General features: G+C 43.8%; 1 protein-coding gene across 2 annotated transcripts in view; it reads left to right on the top strand.

Moving 5' to 3' along the window:
• Positions 1-493: 493 nt before the first annotated feature.
• ANKRD29 (ankyrin repeat domain 29) overlaps positions 494-19214 on the top strand; it is a 40695-nt gene continuing 21974 nt past the window's right edge. The window contains exons 1-3 of one of the 2 annotated variants that reach the window (XM_032795787.2): positions 494-666; positions 14269-14379; positions 16362-16460. In XM_032795787.2, the coding sequence (XP_032651678.1) occupies positions 646-666; positions 14269-14379; positions 16362-16460 (231 nt within the window). In that variant the 5' untranslated portion in view covers positions 494-645. The remainder of the gene's footprint in view (positions 667-14268; positions 14380-16361; positions 16461-19214) is intronic. The other variant, XM_032795790.2, reaches the window with a different exon arrangement.

Raw genomic sequence — 19214 nt, 5'->3', positions numbered from 1 at the left:
AAACTCCACCTTTGGAAGGAAAGTGTAGTTTGGCTCAACCTGCTCACATTTTCTTGGGTTTGTGTTTTTACAATGCATATGTCTGCATTTGGTTAGTGTATATCGATAGTGTCTGATCATGCACACATTTATATTTGGGAAGTGTATATCATTAAATATCTAACTTTATCAGCTGCATGTGTGTGCGCACATGTGAAGACTGTATTACCTACATGTGTATGATGCACCTGTACATGTGTGTGTTCACTTGGAAGTATGAAGTGTGAGAGTCAAGGAGGAGGCATCTGTGTGTACTTCGCAAAGTGTCCATCGTTAGGCACACGGGTTTGCATGATGCACCGGTGCACGTATGCTTTGGGTCCACACGCCTGCATTGTTCTATGCTGTGACGCGGGTACACGGCATATATGGGTATGGATTCCCGCGTGCGTGGACGGTGCAGCGTGTAGCTGCTCTCTGGGAGCAGCTGCTATCTCTCAGGCGCGATGCAGCATGCAGCCCCTGCAGACGCTGTGCTCCAGTCACTCTGCAAAGCGAGTCTGTGATCGCCACCCTGGCCAGTGGGCGAAGGGCTGGAAAGTGCGGGAGAGGAAAGCTGGCTCTCTGCTTGTCCCCCGGGCTAGCTCGGAATGAGCCGCTGCTGTGATGTGCAAGATGTCTTTCAAGGTAAGCTTTGCTCACTCCCTTGCCGAGCTGGAGAGATCCCATCCCGCCCTCCTCCTCTTGCTGCTGCTGCCGTGTCCCGTTAGCACTGCAGATGCTGTGGCTTTAGAAGGCCTGGCTGATCGGCTGCAGTCCGAGTCTGCCTCTGCTTCTCTGCATACGGCCTCGGCTCTTGTTTCCCTCTGCCATGGATATATTTCCTCCCCACGACCTTCTCTCTGCAGCCGATGGTCCTGGGGGGTAATGGGCACAGCTGCAATTGTTGTATTTCATAATATGTTGATCTTCCTGTATATGAAGCGAGGAGGAGGGGGGTGGTTAAAGTCTAAATCTATGTGGACTTTGGTGAGTCATTGTGAGATTAAGTTGAGTACCGGATAACTCGTGAACATAATGGGTGCAGATTGTTAGGGGCAGTAGTGGAGTGTGGAGAAGCACAGCTATTCTTAATAAAGAGCACAAGAAAGGGGGCATAAGGCAGGAACTAACTTTAGATTTTTCCACCTACAAATCTATAAGCTATCAGGTCTGTTTTACATTATATCTCATTACTTGTTTTATACTTTGTCACAAAAGCCCATCTCTTTGTGAAATTCTCCATAGTATTTGTTCAAAGAAAAACTGGGATAGTTTGACCTCAAGAGAAACAACTAACAAACTCTGTAGGTTTATGGGATACATAAATCTTATTATTTTAGGTGTTAATGGAACTAACATTTTGTCTAGGAATTATATTTATTAGCTCTATAATTTATATATATATATATATACAGATGACTCTGAACAAAGCCTACTCAGGTTTTTAAATATAAACAGTCCACTCGGATATGGAAACCCAATTAAAACATCATTGTTTTAACACTGTTCACAAAAGTGAAACTGACTAGAAACACAAAATGAGACTAACCAGTTTAATTTAACTAACAGTGGAATGCAGATGTATAAATTATAGAGCTGAGTTAGTCTGTACATTTGCTTTAGGACAATCAGAATATACACATATGTATATTGTGTATATATTATTTGTAATCTTAAAACCCTTACTTGTCATTGACTTTTAAAACAGATTATTTAAAAAACTGAATTTATTTTTTCCCAGCTATGCCATTTGTTTACAATCTGCATTCCACTCAGTTAGTTAAATTAGACTGGTTAGTCTCGTTTTCTGTTTCTAGTCAGTTTCACTTTTGTGAACAGTGTTAAAACAATGATGTTTTAATTGGGTTTCCATATCCCAGTGGACTGTTTATATTTAAAAACCTGAGTAGGCTTTGTTCAGAGTCATATCAGTGGAAACATGCATGAGGAAGGATTGCAAGATCTGTCCCTTATACCTCATCTCACAAAAGAAAACCCTAGATCCAAAAAGAAGATTAATAAGGACCAATAAGAAAGGAGGAAAGCAACAAGCAATTTATAGATAACATTGGCGAACATTTACTCTGGAGATATAGCTTCTCGCTGGTTGTGCAATTTTCATATCATTTACTTCCTCTTCACTTATTGATTGCCAGGTCAGCGCCAATTCTTTGCTTTGCATTGCTTTGATTGATTATTCATTGTCATTTCCCCTCTTTCCTGTAAATCCGTTTATTTGCTCCATTGTCTACTCTCGACACTAACTGCAGCACCTGCCCTTTCTTCCGTACTGCCTTTCTACAGCTCCACTATATTGCTTTAATTGTGGTAGTACTTGAAATGTGCGGGATTCCAGACACAGTTCCTACCCTGAAGAGCATACCCTTTCTTACAATGCTCTTCACCCTTATTCTCACCTGTGAAAACTCCATGGTCAGGTCCCTTCAGCCTTCTATTGTCCTCAAAACCCTTTGTCATCTTACCTCCCTCTACTCTTTCCATTATTCTTATCCTTCTGCTAATTTGTCTCCTCCTTCCTGGCCTCACAGATATTCATCTAATTTCCCCCTTTCTCTGTGTCTCATTCTCCTGGATGCTGGTAACAGCTTTTCTACATAATTCCAGTCCTGTATACCTACATTCTCCTATCTCAGCCAGTCCTGCTGCCTCCTGCCCTACCCCACAGGCTTTGCTCCTCTAACCTTGTTTTTGTCAGCTGTCTCTCGCATGCCCTACTTCCCTTTTCCTGCCCCTTCTGGGATTCTTACTCTAGCTCACTGCCTGACTAATATAACTCTTGCAAATTCCATCTCTCCACCCTTCCCTGGCTATGTCTGTAGCTGCCCTGTTTTATGGTGTTCTCTCCTTCTCCCACTTCTCTTCCCAGAAGGCTGCAGTGCCTCCTCTCTCACTTGGCTGTTATGTCTCCCTTCTCCTGTTGCATCTCCGCCTATGAATTACATATGATTTTGATTTTCTTGTCCAATAATATTTCATATGGCTGTCATCTTTTCTCTGAGCAGCTCCTCTGCACTTTTGCATACTTACATCCTCTTTTGCATCTCCACCTACCACCCTCCTCTCTTCTTGGGATATTATACATGTATTTAGGGGCCACATTGACAGTATCCACAAAGCCCTCGACTCCTTTCTTCACACTCCCACCTTTCATTGTATCCTCCTCGATCCAAGTCTCCAGCTCTACTTCTTGAATCCCTCAACCAAACCCCCTAGCATCTAGTGGGCTTGATTCAGGGGCAATTGAAGGAAAAGGGAGATTTTCAATTGACTACTTTGGGCACTGAATGAGACCCAGTCTGGTTAGATCCCTTTCTAATCTTCTCCTTCTCTCTTATCTTCAACCGCTCTCTGTCCTCTGGCTCCTTCTCTCCATCTTCAAGAACACTGTTGTTTCCATAACTAAGAAACACACCCTCCCTATTCAGCTGTCACCCCATCTGTCTCCTCTCAGGACAAACAGCAAGTCAGAGATAGAGCAAGGAATTGAACCTGGGAGTTATAGAATGTAAAAAGTATTAGCATTATTTTTCTTCTAGTTACCACTAAGCTGATACATAAAATTACATTATTATTTTACTTTTTTCCTTCACTGCCATCCAGAGATGGACTGTCTGATCTAGAAAATATCCATGTGTTTTCTCTTTTTGAAGAAGTGCTTATGATGGGTGCCAGTTTAAAATGTATATGGTACCCCATATCGCTTTTAAAGTTTACTGAAAGTATACATGATCAAAAATATCAGCACAGCCATAGTTTAGAATAATATTTTAAAACATCTTGATGAAGTAAAGGAGAGCAAATCATATTGTGGTGCCAGAACAAATGACACATTGAAATAAATAAATCACATTTTCACCAAAACTATCAGACGATAACTTTTCCATTATTATATTCTGTGTCACAATTGTCAATGTTAGGGATAAGTTGTATACTTAAAGTTTTTTTTCTAGCGTTTAACTAACTTTATAAATATGTCACAGTTTTATCTAACATCCCTTGTAAGTTAGTAGTACCAAAAAAATAAAAAGAATAAAACCAATTGTTCGAGTCGGATATTTTTTGTGCTGCACCTGGCACAATAGAGTCCAGGTCCTTGACTGGGGCTCCTAGGTGCTGTGGTCATACAAATAAATAATAAAGATAGGACTGACTCAGGAACTGAGCAATAATGACCAAAGCTTGTGGCATTTCCTGGAGATTAAAAATCAGTGGGGAGGAGTTCCTTGCTCAAGGGTCATTAAATCCAGCTGGTCAATAGTCCCAAAATAAAGTCCTGCTCTAAAATTACTATTGCCCTATAGTCTGAAAACGAAAATAAAAAAAACATAGATGTATGGACAGAGTGAATAAAAAAAATTGGATTTTTTTTTATAAAATTTTTTTTGAGGAAAAAACTTATCTAAAAAGATAGTTTTAATTAAGATACATTATAGTTGAAAGATCTCTCATCATGGAATAGGGATTATAAATTCTAATTCTATAGTATGAGACAATATATTCATGTAATGTTTAAGAAAAGTCTTGTAAATAAATTCCAGTAGTTCATGGATGAGGGACCAAATCTGATGGGACTCCACACGCTTCTGTAGAGATTATTTAGGTTAATCTTTCTATCTGCCCAGTGGGACTCAGTGCTAGTCTGGAAGATACCATCAGAGATGCTTAGTTTTGCAGTTCTCAAACTGTGGATTTGTGTTTCCAGAGGTAACATGCTTGTTAACAGCAAAAATGTTTTAAAATAAAAATAAATAAATATATAGTGGTGAGAAATAACAGACCTCAACTCCATTGTCTCTCAGCAAATTTGTGTACACAGAGTCAATCCCTTAACCTCTCTCTAAAAGTGCAAAGTTTCAAAAAGTTCAGTGAATAGAAGATTATTGCAGGTGGAATAGATCTAGACAAGGAGAAGAAGTCTGGAGATAAATGTGAGAAGAGAGAGACATATGCTTGTTTTGTTAAAATAGTAGATAATTGCTGTTTGAAGAAAAAAATCCAGAATACTTAAGGTTATCGTTTTAGTTAAATAAACAATATAAATGTGTGTCTGGTGATGTTCTTCTCCTAATATAGCATGGCAAGAAAATCCTCCAAATATTAATTAATATTAATTTTGAAATGGAGATCACTGTTTAAAAATTTTTAGTGTGTACCTTCTAAAAATGAAACCTACATCTGTCTGTGAGTTGTGAAGAATATGTATTAAGGTTATAACAATCAACAAGAATGCACTTTTATGTAGAAAATCATGATTAAATCAAGTCTTCCTGACTAGTGATTTAAATCAAATCCACCCTGTGTATAGATCTTTGTTTTTAACTTGGTTGTGTAATTCCAGTTGGTATGTACAGGGTATTTTGATAGGATTAATGTCCTGTTTGCTGGTCAGATTGCTTGAATCATCTCTGTACATTCCATTCAGTTTAGAACATAAAATAGCAAATATTTTTTCTCATCTGATTGTTACATGGTTGATGCTCTAGGTCAGTGGTCCCCAGACTTTTTACCTTGTGCCTCCTTCTACCCCTGTCTGCACCCCTTCCCATTGTGGTTCAGAGCTGGGGCTTGAATTGCAGCTGGGTTGAGGAGCCAGAGGCAGAGGCTGAGGCCACAAATGGGGGCAAGTCTGTGGCTGGGAGCGGGACCGCAGTCAGGGTCGTGATTGGGGCCTGAAGCTGGGGCTGTGGCTGGGGGCATGGCCAGGAGCTGGGTCTAGGAGCAGAGCTGGGGGCAGAGTGCAGCTGGGTGGCACTCTCTCTCCACCTCCAATGGGGGCTGGGCTGGGCCGGGCCCCACCATACCCCCCAAACATTCCTCCACACCCCCTTAGAGGGCTGCACTCCACAGTTTGGGGACCGCTGCTCTAGGTGTATTGCATGCTTAGCTTTTGCAAGGAATATCTGGCTATACAGCATGAGGAGAGGAAAGTGCATTGCTAGCAGGGCAGCTCCAACCACCTGAGGCTGGGAAGCAGTGCTTTGAAAAGCCAGATTCATGTTCTTGGTACATTTGACAATGCTACCATGGCTTGATCTGATTCAGAAGGTATGGGGAAGTTTTTGCTGGAGGGTTAGTGCAGGATTTATTCCCTAGCAGGGCCTGGAAAACTGTTCATGGGCAGAAGGAATGAGGAATTTCATGAACCACAAGGTTAAATGCTCTGGGTTTGATTCTTCTCTCAGACTGGTTTTACACTTGCACAACTCCTCTGATTTTGTTGGAGTTATTCCTGACTTACATTCATGTAAGTGAACAGAGTTAGGCACTCTGCCTCCTTCCGCTTAGTCTCTGAATCCTGATTCCAGATCCTAGCTAATTCATAAAGGCCCTGCTCTAGAAGTCAGGCATAGTAGTATGGAGTCAGACAGTCATTATGAGTGGTGAGAAAACTGTGGCAGGTGAAAGAGTCTTTTCTTATAACAAGCACATACTGCGAGTCCTAGAAGACTTTCAAAACATTTAGGGTCAGCCTGAGATGATAAAACTAATCCAAGGAGTATTGTCCATCAACACTGAACTCCCTTCCAGCGGAGCTGAGAATGACTACAAACCTCATCACCTTCAGGACAAAATGTCAGGCCCCACCTTTTGCAATAAATTTTCCATAAACATCATAACACCACCAAAGTTCTAAAAAATTAATTAACTAGATGTCTTCCTCTGTTTAGTAGGTAGGAGAGAAACAGGCAAGATGGATCAACTGATTGTGTAGGTCACCTGGCTGGATTTATGTAAAACTGTCCAATGGCACAAGTGCGGTAAGAATAGACAGACCATCCCTCTTCACCAATGGCTAGCAGGGCAGGCTAAGACTGTTAGTAGTTTTGAGCCAAGCTCTGATGTCAATGTGGAGTTAGTCGACTGTAACTGAGATCAGAAAATCTAGCCTAATGTGCCAATTTCTATGCTCCTTCTCTGCCTCCTGCCATCCATCTCTTGCTATGTAAAAGTTCAAACCACTTTATGAAGTGTCTTGTGATTTGTGAACCGGTTGAAACTTCTCATGCAGTTACCAATTGTCCTAGTTGCTAACAAAAGCTGTGTCCTAGGGTAGAGAGTCTGAATTAGGTGGAAGCCATACTCGCAGAGAGATTGAACTAGGCAGAATCTTTGCTCCTGAGCAAAGGAGCCTGAGCCAAGAAGCTGTGTTCCTAGGGAAGGAAGCCTGGATAAACAGAAGGTAAATTCCTACAGCAAAGTGCCTAAAGCAGGACCCTGGAAGTAGCTCTGTGGGAAGCCTGGAAGGAATGCTTTTGGAGAGGAGAGAACCCTAGTGGGAGAGTGACAGTAGGCACGCAGGCCAGCCAATCCCATTAGTATTTGGAGTGATCCTTGAGAAACCTCCGTGGACCATGATGTCAGAGGAAGACTCCACCCAGGGAGCATCAGGAGGCCTGAGATGAGAGCAGTTAGAGGAAGCACCTGGATGGAGATGAATACTGAACTCAGGACAGCTGACAGTGAGTGCCTCAGCTCAGAAGGTGTGGTGTGTGGCTGTGTTAAACAAAGCAGAGCCTCTGGGGGAAGTGCTCTCTATTACCCAAAGCTGGTTTGGACTTGTTTATATTCTGGGTGGAGGGAAATCAAGGCAGGACTCACCTGCAGTACTGCACCCAATCATAAGATGATTACCCAGGTGACTTTCTACTCCTTTACAAGCTAGTACTAAACTAATTACATACTTTGAGTGTGACAGATACAGAACACGCATACTAGTGAGCTTATGTCTGCAGGATTTTGTGCAGGAAAGAAAACTGAATCGGAGCTATGATATGGTTTTCGGTTTAAATATCCTCCTGTGTGGCACTGAGCACTCCCAGCAGCACTGATCTGCCATTTCTTTGCTCAGTTGTCTTTGCCGCCTTCTGCATGGGCTTGTTACAGTGACTAGGAATTAATAGGCTGTCTGTACCCTCTCTCCCCATGCAAGGCAATGATAATTTTGCCCTGACATTGGGTGTCATTGAGATCCCGGCTGTGTTCCTAGGATTGAGGCCCAGGGAGATCATTACTGTAAAGTGATGTCTATCTGTACTTTAACTGTTCAGTTGTACTAGCTATATTGTGTAGCTATGTAACAGGTCCTCTGCCCACCCCTCTTCCTGGGGCCCACTGGCTGCCCCAATAAAACACAGACAGGCTTCTCCTTCTGCAGAACCCGTGGCTTTATTTACACATGTTCTCTCACCACCAGTGATATACTATATACAGCGCAGGTCTTACAATCTCCTCTTCTGCGCAGAGTCTGCCCTCAGCCTGGAGATTGACCGTCCCCTGTCTTCTGGCTGCCAGCCAGCCTTTATAGCCCTTGAAGCCTCAGGCCCACAGGTGCAGCCAGTTCTAACTGCCAGGCACCAGACTTCTCCCCAGCCCCAATCTATTTCCCCTGATTGGGGCTGGCTGAGCAGAGGCTAATTAGGTGCCTTTCCATCAGCACCCTGCTACACACCTCCCCCTTAAGCTGGTGCCAGGCCTGGTCTTCCTCGGCCAGGGATTTTACTCTGGGGCTGGGCCCCCTGCCCAGCCAAGGGATCCCCAGGCACAACCCCAGGGGACTTTGGCACACTCCACCCACAAAAAGGTGCATTGGGTAGAGGGTGAGGCACCCCACAGCTCCACGCTCACCCAGAGGTCCTCACACCAGTCACACAGTTGGGCCAGCTGCTCCAGAGGCTCCCCTTCCTTTTCTAGTGGGGGTGATAGCTCAGAGCCCACTGCCCTGAGTCAGCCCCCTGTCTCTGGTCCAGGCCCTCTGTCCCTTTGATGTTGGGCCTCCCCCTGTTGGGTTTCTTCCACCCTCTCCAGGGTTCCCTCCCCCAGGTGGTCCTGCGCAGGAAGCTCCCTTGGCTCCTCAGTTATTCCCTCAGGCTCCCTACGTTGGCTTGGTTGTCTAGGTTGCTCGGCTTTTCCCCTTGGAGGTTGTGGGGCATTCCCTTGCTCCAGGTCCACCTCCACCAGGGTCTTGCCCTCTCTTTCCAGGGTTCTCTTTTCCCCCTTTCTTCAACGGTCCCTTTTCCATGGTCTCTCCCCACTTTTGAGAAGGGCACCAGTCCAGCTCCAGACCACAGGGTAGGCCAACCCTTCTATTACCCCCACTCGCTTCCAGGTAAACCACCTTTGCATTTCAAATGGTACTTGGGCCACGGGACAATAGTCCCTATCCCCGTGGATGCAGTCTACTAACATCCTTTCCCCAGGGATAAGCCAATACGGCTTCACTAAGCGCCGCTGTATAAGGGAGCAAGTGGAGGCCGTATCCGCTAGACCCCTCTGAGGCCTTTTTCCCCACCCATACCAGGTTAGTGGCTAACCTATACCTCTTTCCGCCCCCTCCCCCCCAATCTTGGTCCATCCACAAAATTCAGCTGCCCCACACTCTATCACTGGGCAGTCACTGCTTTTATGTCCCAGCTGTTCACACCACCAGCATACGAGCTGTCCTGGGTGGTTAGGGGGTCCCCTTGGGCTCCTCCTGTCACCTATCTACCGGCTTCTCCCCAGCATGCTCACGGGGTCTCCTGCCCACCTTTGTGTCCTGCGGGGCTCGATGCTCCCTCGGTGGGAAGTCAACCTCTGCATACTCCTCCGTTCTTTGCATGGCAGCTTCTACAATGGCCGGCTGATGTCACCACACCCAAACCTGCACACTATCAGGGAGACACTGGATAAACTGTTCCAGGATCACTTGATCCATTATCTGTCCCACAGTGTGGGCATCAGGCCTCAACCATTGTGTTTCCCAGTCTGTTAATTTTTTAACAAAGGCCCAGGTCGCACGCCTCCTACCCACTGGGCTGCCCGAAACTTCTGGCAATACTTCTCAAGCCAAAAACCTGAGGCAGTCCAAAATCACTGCATCATAATCCCTGGCTTGGGCATCCATCAGGGCCATATACATGGTCTGTGCCTCCCTAGCGAGATAGGGGGCCAGCCACAGGGCCCAGGTTGTCCAGTCCCATCCCGTGCCCAGAGCCACCTGCTCGAAGGTACCCAAAAAGGCATCAGGATCATCAGCTGGGGCCATCTTACAGAAGCTGAGGCCTGGGTGCCATCTCCCTCAGCAGGACTCACCAGCTTTTGCAGGAGCTGCTGCTGCATGGTTGACTGCTCCTTGGTGAAGTCCTTTAGGGTCTTCTGCTGCTCTGCCTGCCAAGCAAGTAGGGCCTACCTCTCCACCTGGTGGGACTGCTGGAAGAACTGAAGTGCTTTCTGCATTTCTGTCTGTTGCTCAGTGAGTCCTCAGGTTACTCTCCATTGCCAAGTCACCAAACTGTCTTTGGCACTAGATCCCAGACAAGCCCCACTTGTAACAAGTCCTCTGCCTGCCCCTCTTCCTGGGGCCCACTGGCTGCCCCGATAAAACACAGACAGGCTACTTTTTCTGCAGCACCCATGGTTTTATTTACACATGTTCTCCCACCACTAGTGATATATTATATAGAGATGTAACCCTTCTGCCCCTCTGAGTTGGCAGCAACAAGGGCCAGGTTCAGTATCCAGGGGTTCCGTTTCAATAACACAAGGCATAACCGGCTCAAGCCCCCACCCAGTGACCTGGGACACTTACATACCATACCCTCCTGGGCGCCTCTAGGAGGCAATACTTCCCCTCTCGCAAGCACGGAGTCTGAGTGTAGTGAAATCTTTTTAATAAAGGAAGGAATCAATGTTGCTCCCATTGGAGAACCACACAAACAGAGTTATAACACAAACCATAACCACCACCCCCCAAGTACATTGGCAATGTCCTCTCCCCCTTAGGAAATCACTCCAAAGTCCAACAACCCATCACTCCAAAGTCCAACAACCCAAAAGTCTTCTGGTCAATGCCACCCAGAATTCAAGAGTCTATCTGTAGAGGTCCCTCCCCCCAGCCTGGGTGGAAGGGGCACCTTACGTGGTCCAGGGCCAATGCCCTGCCTCTCCGTGGTTCTGCTTCCGCCTTCTCCACGAACTGCTCTGCCTTACCAGTCGCTCCACTCTGCTCCTCGCGCCGTCCTCACAAAGTGCTCCGCTCCACCAGCTGCCTCGTGAGCTGCTCCAGTTGTCCCAGCAAATGCTTGGCTCCGCTCGCTCTGTGGGCTGCTCCACTGCCCACAGCTACTCGCTCTGCCAGCCACTCCATTCACCAGCTGTCCTGTGGTCCGCTCCAGCCATCCCCATAAAACTGCTCCACTCCGCCAGCTGCTCTGTTCCACAGTATAGCTTCAGGCTCCCCCACTAGTTAGCACAGTACTCAGTGCTCCAGCTCAGTAATTTCAGCTCTTTTGTGATTTCAGCTCTTAGTGATCTCAGCACATAGTAGGGAGCCAGTGCTAGTGCACCATTAGCCCAAAGTGAGTTCCGCTCAGCAACCTGTATCTAGAGTCTTAAGGAATAAAAAAATCAACTCTGACATTCCACAGTGGAGAGAGGAGGGGTGCAAACTGGTGCTTCTAGCTCCACAAGGAGCCTGCACCACAGGCACAAATACCTGTCCCCAACCTCTCTCTCTCTCTTCACAGGGTTTTGGAATCCATGTCTCTTGTCTAGCAAGTTACACCCAACTTGAGGTGATCATTCTGTCACAAAGCAGTCCCACAGCTCGGCAGTCTGGGATGGGGTAGGCGTGCCTATGCAAATATTTGAGATTTCGCATTCCAGACATTCTTTCCACACTTCCCATACTTCACCACCAGATGTCAGGGTACAGCTCATCCTGACTCTGCTTACAGAGAGCAGACCTTAGTCTCCTCTTCTACACAGAGCCTGCCCTCAGCCTGGAGACTGACCTTCCCCTGTCTTCTGGCTGCCCACCAGCCTTTATAGCCCTTGAAGCCTCAGGCCCACAGGTGCAGCCAGTTCTAAAGGCCAGGCACTAGACTTCTTCCCAGCCCCAACCTATTTCCCCTGATTGGTGGCTGGCTGAGCAGGGGCTAATTAGGTGCCTTTGCACCAGCACCCTGCTACAACCTGTCACAAACATACAGCTAAGGGTAGCAAAAATCCATCTTTACCCTGTAAAGGGTTAATACCTCTTTTACCTGTAAAGGGTTAAGAAGCTCAGATAACCTGGGTGATGCCTGACCAAAAGGACCAATAAGGGGAGAAGTTACTTTCAGATGTGGGAGGGAAGGTTTTTGTCTGTGTCTCTTGGAGCCAGCCAAGAAACCAGGCAGGGGAATTACATCTTCTTAAGTATATCTGAACTAAGCATCTAGTCTTGCAGAAATAGTATGTAATAGCAGAAAAGAAATGCATTAGATTACCTTTTGGTTTAGCTTGTGAATTTTCCCTGTGCTAAGAGGGAGGTTTATTCCTGTTTTTGTAACTTTAAGGTTTTTTCTAGAGGGGAAATCTTCTGTGTTCTTGAGTCTTTTGTTATTCTGTAAAACTCTTACCACCCTGATTTTACAGAAGTGATTCTTTTACCTTTTCTTTAATTAAAATTCTTCTTTTAAGAACCTGATTGATTTTTTTCATTGTTCTTAAGATCCAAGGGTTTGGGTTTGTGTTCACCTGTACCAATTGGTGAGGATATTATTCTCAAGCTTCTCCAGGAAAGGAGGTGTAGGGACTTGGAGCCCTACCTTCTCCAAATATCCCCCCAAGTGGCCCTCCTGAAATGTTTGTTTAAATCACTTGGTGGTGTCAGCGATACTAAGGCTAGAAAGGAATTTGTGCCTTGGTGAAGTTTTTAACCTAAGCTGGTAAAAATAAGCTTAGGGGGTGTCTTTCATGCAGGTCCCCACATCTGTACCCCAGAGTTCAGAGTAGGGAAGGAACCCTGACAGTAACATCCCTATTTTGCTGTTATATCTGCCCAGGATGTTGCTTTACATGTCTAATAAATGCTATTGTAGCTCTCTGAGGGCATCATATTTAAGGGACATCATCTCAAAGACATATCATACACAAGAGAATCTGTGTCTTAGGTGCACATCTGTCAGGCCCCACTAGCTGAGTAGAGAAGAGAATGTTTGAAACATAGATTGTATTCAAGACAAATTGGGGAAATTTTTCTGAGCCAGGTGTCCTTGTGAGACTCGGACCGAGTACATGCTGCCTGAATATGATCTTGAAGCATCAGTGGGAGGGGTTTGTATATGAAAATTAGCTTTTTTCAATTTTTAAAATCATTTAGTGTGAAGAGACTCATTTTAAGTGTCAATTTTGTAAGGTTTCAAATTCAGTTTACAGCCCTGTAAGCATCCCTGACTTCAATACACACAACTGGGATTCTTTAAGTTAATTTGTTTTTAAGTGAGATGTAAGTGTTTAAGATGACAACTGATAAAAGCCTACACAAACCCTCTCCCCACTGATGTTTAACCATGCTTGGAAAGGGTTGCTCAGTTTGTGCTTTAATGAGTGCCCCAGACACAGACCATTGAAATGTGAGATATGCTAATATGATGTATTTCAGTATATTGTTGTCATGTTTCCTGCATTGCTTCTCTTTGATGCTGATATCACTTTTTCTCTTCTTTGCCTTTTTCGCACCCCTCTTTTTGTCCCCTTCCTTATCCATCCCTTTTTATCCACTGTAGTTTCTCCTCTCTCTTTTCCCTTTCTTGTGTCCCTGCTGTTTCCCCATCATCTTTCTAGCTACTATTGCCTCTCTCTTTTTTGTGGAATGGTAGCATTTGTCTTGCAGCTCCCATACTGCTAAGTTTACTCTTCTCCACATCCCCTGTCCTGCGCACAGTTGACAGCAGAGCGCTAACTAAGGGGAGCAGGCAAACCCAGCAGTCTGGGAGTTACGTGACCAACATGTTTCACATCTTGGGACTTATAGGTAGCAGGGAAGGAGGTGGCCAGGAAACTGGCTGAAAACCAGGAAGTCCCACAGTGGGACATTTGAGTTGTATGGTTGAGTCTCCATGATGATCTGGTCTTTGGCTTCTCTGCTGAGGCTGTCAATATGGGTAACAGTTGTCACTGTTGGTCACACTTAGTTGTGATGTGGACTCCTTTTCACTGGGATATGGACTCCCTTTCACTTTTGACTGAGATCACCAACTCACATTACCTAGGCAACCAAGAGTCAACAGAGTATAATGACTTTCAGTCAGTACTGACATGGGACAGATTGGAAACAAGATAGGGCAATTTATAGAGGCCAAGGTTTCTAACAAAGCAAAGTAAACCTCTTGCCCTAACCTGGTTATAAAACTGGTTTGAACTGAGAGCATGTGATATTTGTACTTGCTTTGAAACAGATTTCAATCCTTTTTGTATTAACAGAGGGAAACACCGCTCGCAAATGCTGCATTCTGGGCTGCAAGGAAAGGAAACCTGGCTCTTCTTCAGCTGTTGTTGAACAGTGGGCGAGTAGATGTGGACTGCAGAGACAGCGTAGGCCCTCAATACGTGCATGCTGAGAACATATACTTTACATCACTTTACACAGCTTTAAACACTTTATTACAGTCATTTGAGTGTCTTATGTTATTTAAGCAAGATTTAAAACCTTTAGCAGCCATAAAAGCAATTTACAAAGCTGAGTTGTAACAACGTGATGAATTATATCAATAGCAGGTTTTAGAGTGCTCACAAATTTCTTAATCCCATCCAAAACCGATCTGTTAATTGTTTCTTTCTTGCACTGACTTTGCACTAGTGTAAATAATTCATAAAGTGCAGGGCAATGCAGAATCAGGCTTAATAAGATTTCCTAGTGAAGATAAGCCCAGATACCCTGCAAATATGTACGTGATTCTTTTCTCTATGGATGGTCATAACTTCTATTGACATCAGTGGGAATTAGAAATGAAGTTAGAGGTGGGCTGAAATCAAAAGTGCCTTGTGTCCTGTTGCTTCTGCACAGCATATACATACAAGGAGTGGGCTGTACTCGGATTTCCAAAAAAGGCAGGGAAAAACAAGGTTAAGACATTACTTGAATTGAACAAGTACTTTGTGCTTAGTTTAAAATGTGAGCTGTTGAGAGACACTGCCATATCGGATGATTTTAGTGCCACTCTGGTTTATAACAAACCTAGCCAACATCGCTCACCTTGAAAATAGCTTAGGGGAAGATTTTCAGTAGCACAAAAGAGAGTTAGGTACTTAACTCCCATTGACCTTAAGTGAAAGTTGGACCTTGCGGCCCTTTTGCCTTTCAGAATCTCCCATGTTGTACTTTAGGGATCAGTCCTGTGTGTGTTATTCCCAAATAGAATTTTGCATGTGGAAGGATGGTGAGATCAGGGTGAGAGTCAAACTGGAAACAGATGGAATATGAAGAAATCAGAACTATTATTGGTTAATTGTTTTTTTATCGAATCGGTGCTTAATTTTGATCCAGGTTTATGCAGAACACTGTGAGAGTCTGGCTTGTTAACTCGATTGGCCTTTGTTTATTATAGCAGAACTACAAGTTTTCTAGACTAAAATATTTTAATGTGATGTAGGCTATGTGCTCTTTCACTAGTAATGTCTCACGTTCGCAAGCACAATCAGTGCATACATTTTTCAGAAGGGGGGTGAATTTCATCCCTATGCAAATAGCCTCTGCACAACACGTACACCCCTCTTATATTCCACAAGGCTTTAATTGGATTTAACTGGTGCATTGAGCTTCTGTGGGTGTCCTTTGCACAGGGTTAAATTCTACCCACAAAGCAGATTTCTGGATATGGAAGTATATTTGATCTAATTTCAAACACTACAGCATCTGAGACAGTGTGATCTGGTGGTTAATGCGGGAATTAGGCATCAGGACAACTAGGGTCCTATTCCTGACTTTGTCTCTGACCTTACTGTGTGACATTGGGCAATACCATTCACTTCTGTGTTTCAATTCCCTCCCCTGTGAAGTAGGGTAATGATGCTTGTCTATCTTTGCAAGGCTCTTTGAGATTCCCTGACAGAAAATTGTACATAAGTGAAAGGTATTATTGATTATTATTTATTAATAGGGACTATAACATGAGATCATTGCATAGTAATTATACCCCGTTTGGGGTACACTGTTAAGCTCTGATCCTGCAGTTGGCTCAGTGCAGGGGGCACCTTGTTTCAGGATTGGGCTTAGCACTGAAGGCAAGTGTGTGAATCTTGCTGTAACTACTTTTATTTATTTATTTGATTTGTTTACTTTTCAAAGGATTTTCAATGGCAAATTCTTAAATCTATTTTTTTAAGTAATTTGTTGCCTCATAATTATATGTAAAGAAATAGGAGGGGAGAACAGTGCTGTTCTCTGAGGAAATTATAATCAGTTATCAAAAGTGTCCCCCCCAGTTATGCTGAGAAGTTGTTGTCTGTTTTAGTCTGTCTGATTTATTATTAGAGGTAATAGTCTAACATACTGACTTGTTTTTCCGTATGCCCAGCTTGGCACTACAGCTCTGATGGTAGCTTCTCATTATGGCCACATAGAATGTGTGCGGGAATTGGTGTTACAAGGAGCGGATATCAATCTGCAGAGAGAGGTAAGAAATGTTCTGCATTTAAAAAAGAGATTGCAAGAAGCAACCATTACTGATTGGAGTGATAGACATCATAGAGGAGTATTACCAGTTGCTTATCTGTTTGTTGCTATGCAGTATAAGTACAAACAATATCCATTCGATAGATTCTCCTGAGAATACATAGGATTCAGATTTCTGGAATTTTAAATTGAAAAATGAGGTGCAGGATTTACTCCTATAAATAATCCATCAAGAGTTTCCAGTGCACCCAATTTGTGTGGACTAGTTTCATCCCTACTGGAACCACATTGATGCCAAGGATGCATTGACCGTTATATTCATTGACACAGTAACATGCCCATTTCAGAAAGTGATTAATAAGGAGAGGTCGCTTATCATTAAATTATAGAGGCTAGCCATTAAAATGAATTTGGCAGAGTTACCCCAGGAATTATTCTGGCCCATTGTGCTTTGTAATATGTTCATCTCAGCTGACAGCAATAGACTCTATCACACATCTAAATCAAACCTTACTTTGTGAGGACAGGACACAGTTGCCTTCAGTTTGTTTGTAGAACATTTATTATAACTTTAAGTCAGGGTTGGCTTTTGTGTATGTCCCTCCAGTAGCAGCATCTATAGTCATTCTGATCTGTTGGCTGTCTAGACATACAGCAAAATTGCTTTGTTGGCTAATGGTCCTGAGAGAATATAATTTAACAAGAGTTTTCAGTAATGTGGGCTGACTGCAGAATACAGTGATAGCTCAAAATAATGGCACAGTTCTCTGCACTGTAATGGTAAGTGTATACATTTCTAACTTCTCTTGGTTACCTGGAACTAAGACATAAATCCCCTGCTGACATCTGGAAATTATTGCCTCAATGAATGTAACAGTCGATATCAGTTTTCTGGAATTGATTTAACTAGTATAAAATTGCTTTAATAGTGATTAAGGGTAGACTTTCAATAAGGCCCCAATCCAGCAAAGCACTTAGCACAAGCTGCTGCAAAAGCAACACCAAAAGGACAGGAACGATTTGAACAACAGACTTTTCTGAACTCGTTTTTGTGCATCACTTTGGACATGTTAACTGGGAAAGGCAGAAAATAAAGGAACAGAACCTCTCAAAGGGCAAAATTCAGCCTTGTGCACAGAGTTTCTATGGTGACAGGAGACCCTAGATGAAGTTTAAACCCTGCATTAAAGACTTAGGCCCTTATCTTGCAAATAGATCCACATACTCAGACTTCTATTCTTGCAATCCTATTGAAGTCAGTGGGATGCTGCATAGGAGGAAGGGTCCACACATGTGGATCTGTTTTGCAAGACTGGACCCTTGGATGGTACACTGGGCCTTGTAAAGGCCTTCTGCATTGCAGTGAATTTCCACATGTAGCTCCCTTTTCCCTGCCTCTCAAGATGAAATAAGAAAGCCACAAGCGAGGAAGGCAAGAGTTTCTGGGGATAATGATGCTAACCTTTCTTTGCAAAGTGCTTTTGAAATTGACTGATGAAAAGTGCTATATAACTATGATATACCTGTGGGATAATACATCCAGACTAATGAGCTGCTGTGTCACCCCTGCCCTTCAACCTTGGGTGCCTTACAATGCTTTGTTGAAGTAACTCCCACCTGGATGGCTCACAAACAGCCTTCCAGCGTGCAAGCCACACCCTGGGTGTAACTGCAGTCTGCCAGCCACATTTGGGTTACACTGTGCCTCTAACCAGCCTGGGTTATACTGCAGGGTGACCCCAACACACCCCCAGTCCCAGATTTCCCCCTAGACATGTATTTCTGTACCATCCAGCTCTCTCCTGGACAGTATGAAATATTTTAAGTCCATTATTCCTTTAAGGGAACAATATGCCAGCTTATTATTATGAACAGTTATTCAGACACTTCAATTTAAACACACTGGCTTAGATAAAATGTAAAACAAGTTTATTAAGAGAGATTTTAAGTGAGTGCAAGTAATGAGGAATCAATGTCAGAAATGGTTACAAAAAAAATAAAGATAAGATGTTCACTAATATCTAACTTAAACTATGTCAGATTCAAGCAAAGTTTCTCACACATGCTTTCAGCAGTAGCAGTCTTACTGACCAAACCCTGCAAGTCAGGATCCCTCCCCCAGAGCATTTCCAGCTGGAAGCAAGGCAACAGACACTCTGTGTGGAAGGAGACTCCATGCTGTTCCTTTGCTAAAATGTAGATTTTTTTTTTCCCCTGACCTCTTTCCTGCCAAAGAATGGCCGCTTAGCAGGTAATAGTCCATCAGCCTTGTTTACACCTGGCTGAGACTGCAGTTTACACATTGTCTCTGAGAAACTGGTCTGGCCACTCCCCAGACTTCTCTGGAAAGTATGCTTTTAGTCATGATCTCAGCTTATGTTTATAACTTCACATGTAAAGCTGGTACGTGCATTTTGCCAGAATATCATTGATCAGCAAATTATGAGGTTTTAAAGGAAATGATACCTCACAGGACATGCCTTGTACAAAACTATTACAATAGTGTGTGAGGTGAGAACACAGGCGCATATTCTGTCACAATAGGTGTCAATAATAACAATAATATTCTCTGGTAATTTTGGTATCCCAGAAATTTAAGTCTTAAAGGATGGATTCTCACCTTGATTTACTGGCATTTTAGTGACAGAACTAGGTGTGGAAAATATTTGGATTTTGATTCTTCACTGTATGTGAACTGAGTTTGATGGTGAGGGTTGTTTTCCTGATTCAGGCCTGCCTGGGATCTGTGCGGGAT

This window comes from Chelonoidis abingdonii, chromosome 2 (assembly GCF_003597395.2).
Source record: "Chelonoidis abingdonii isolate Lonesome George chromosome 2, CheloAbing_2.0, whole genome shotgun sequence".
NCBI classification, from domain to species: Eukaryota; Metazoa; Chordata; order Testudines; family Testudinidae; genus Chelonoidis; species Chelonoidis abingdonii.
Note: the sequence above shows the minus strand (reverse complement) of the source record. Positions and strands in the feature narration are given on the sequence as shown.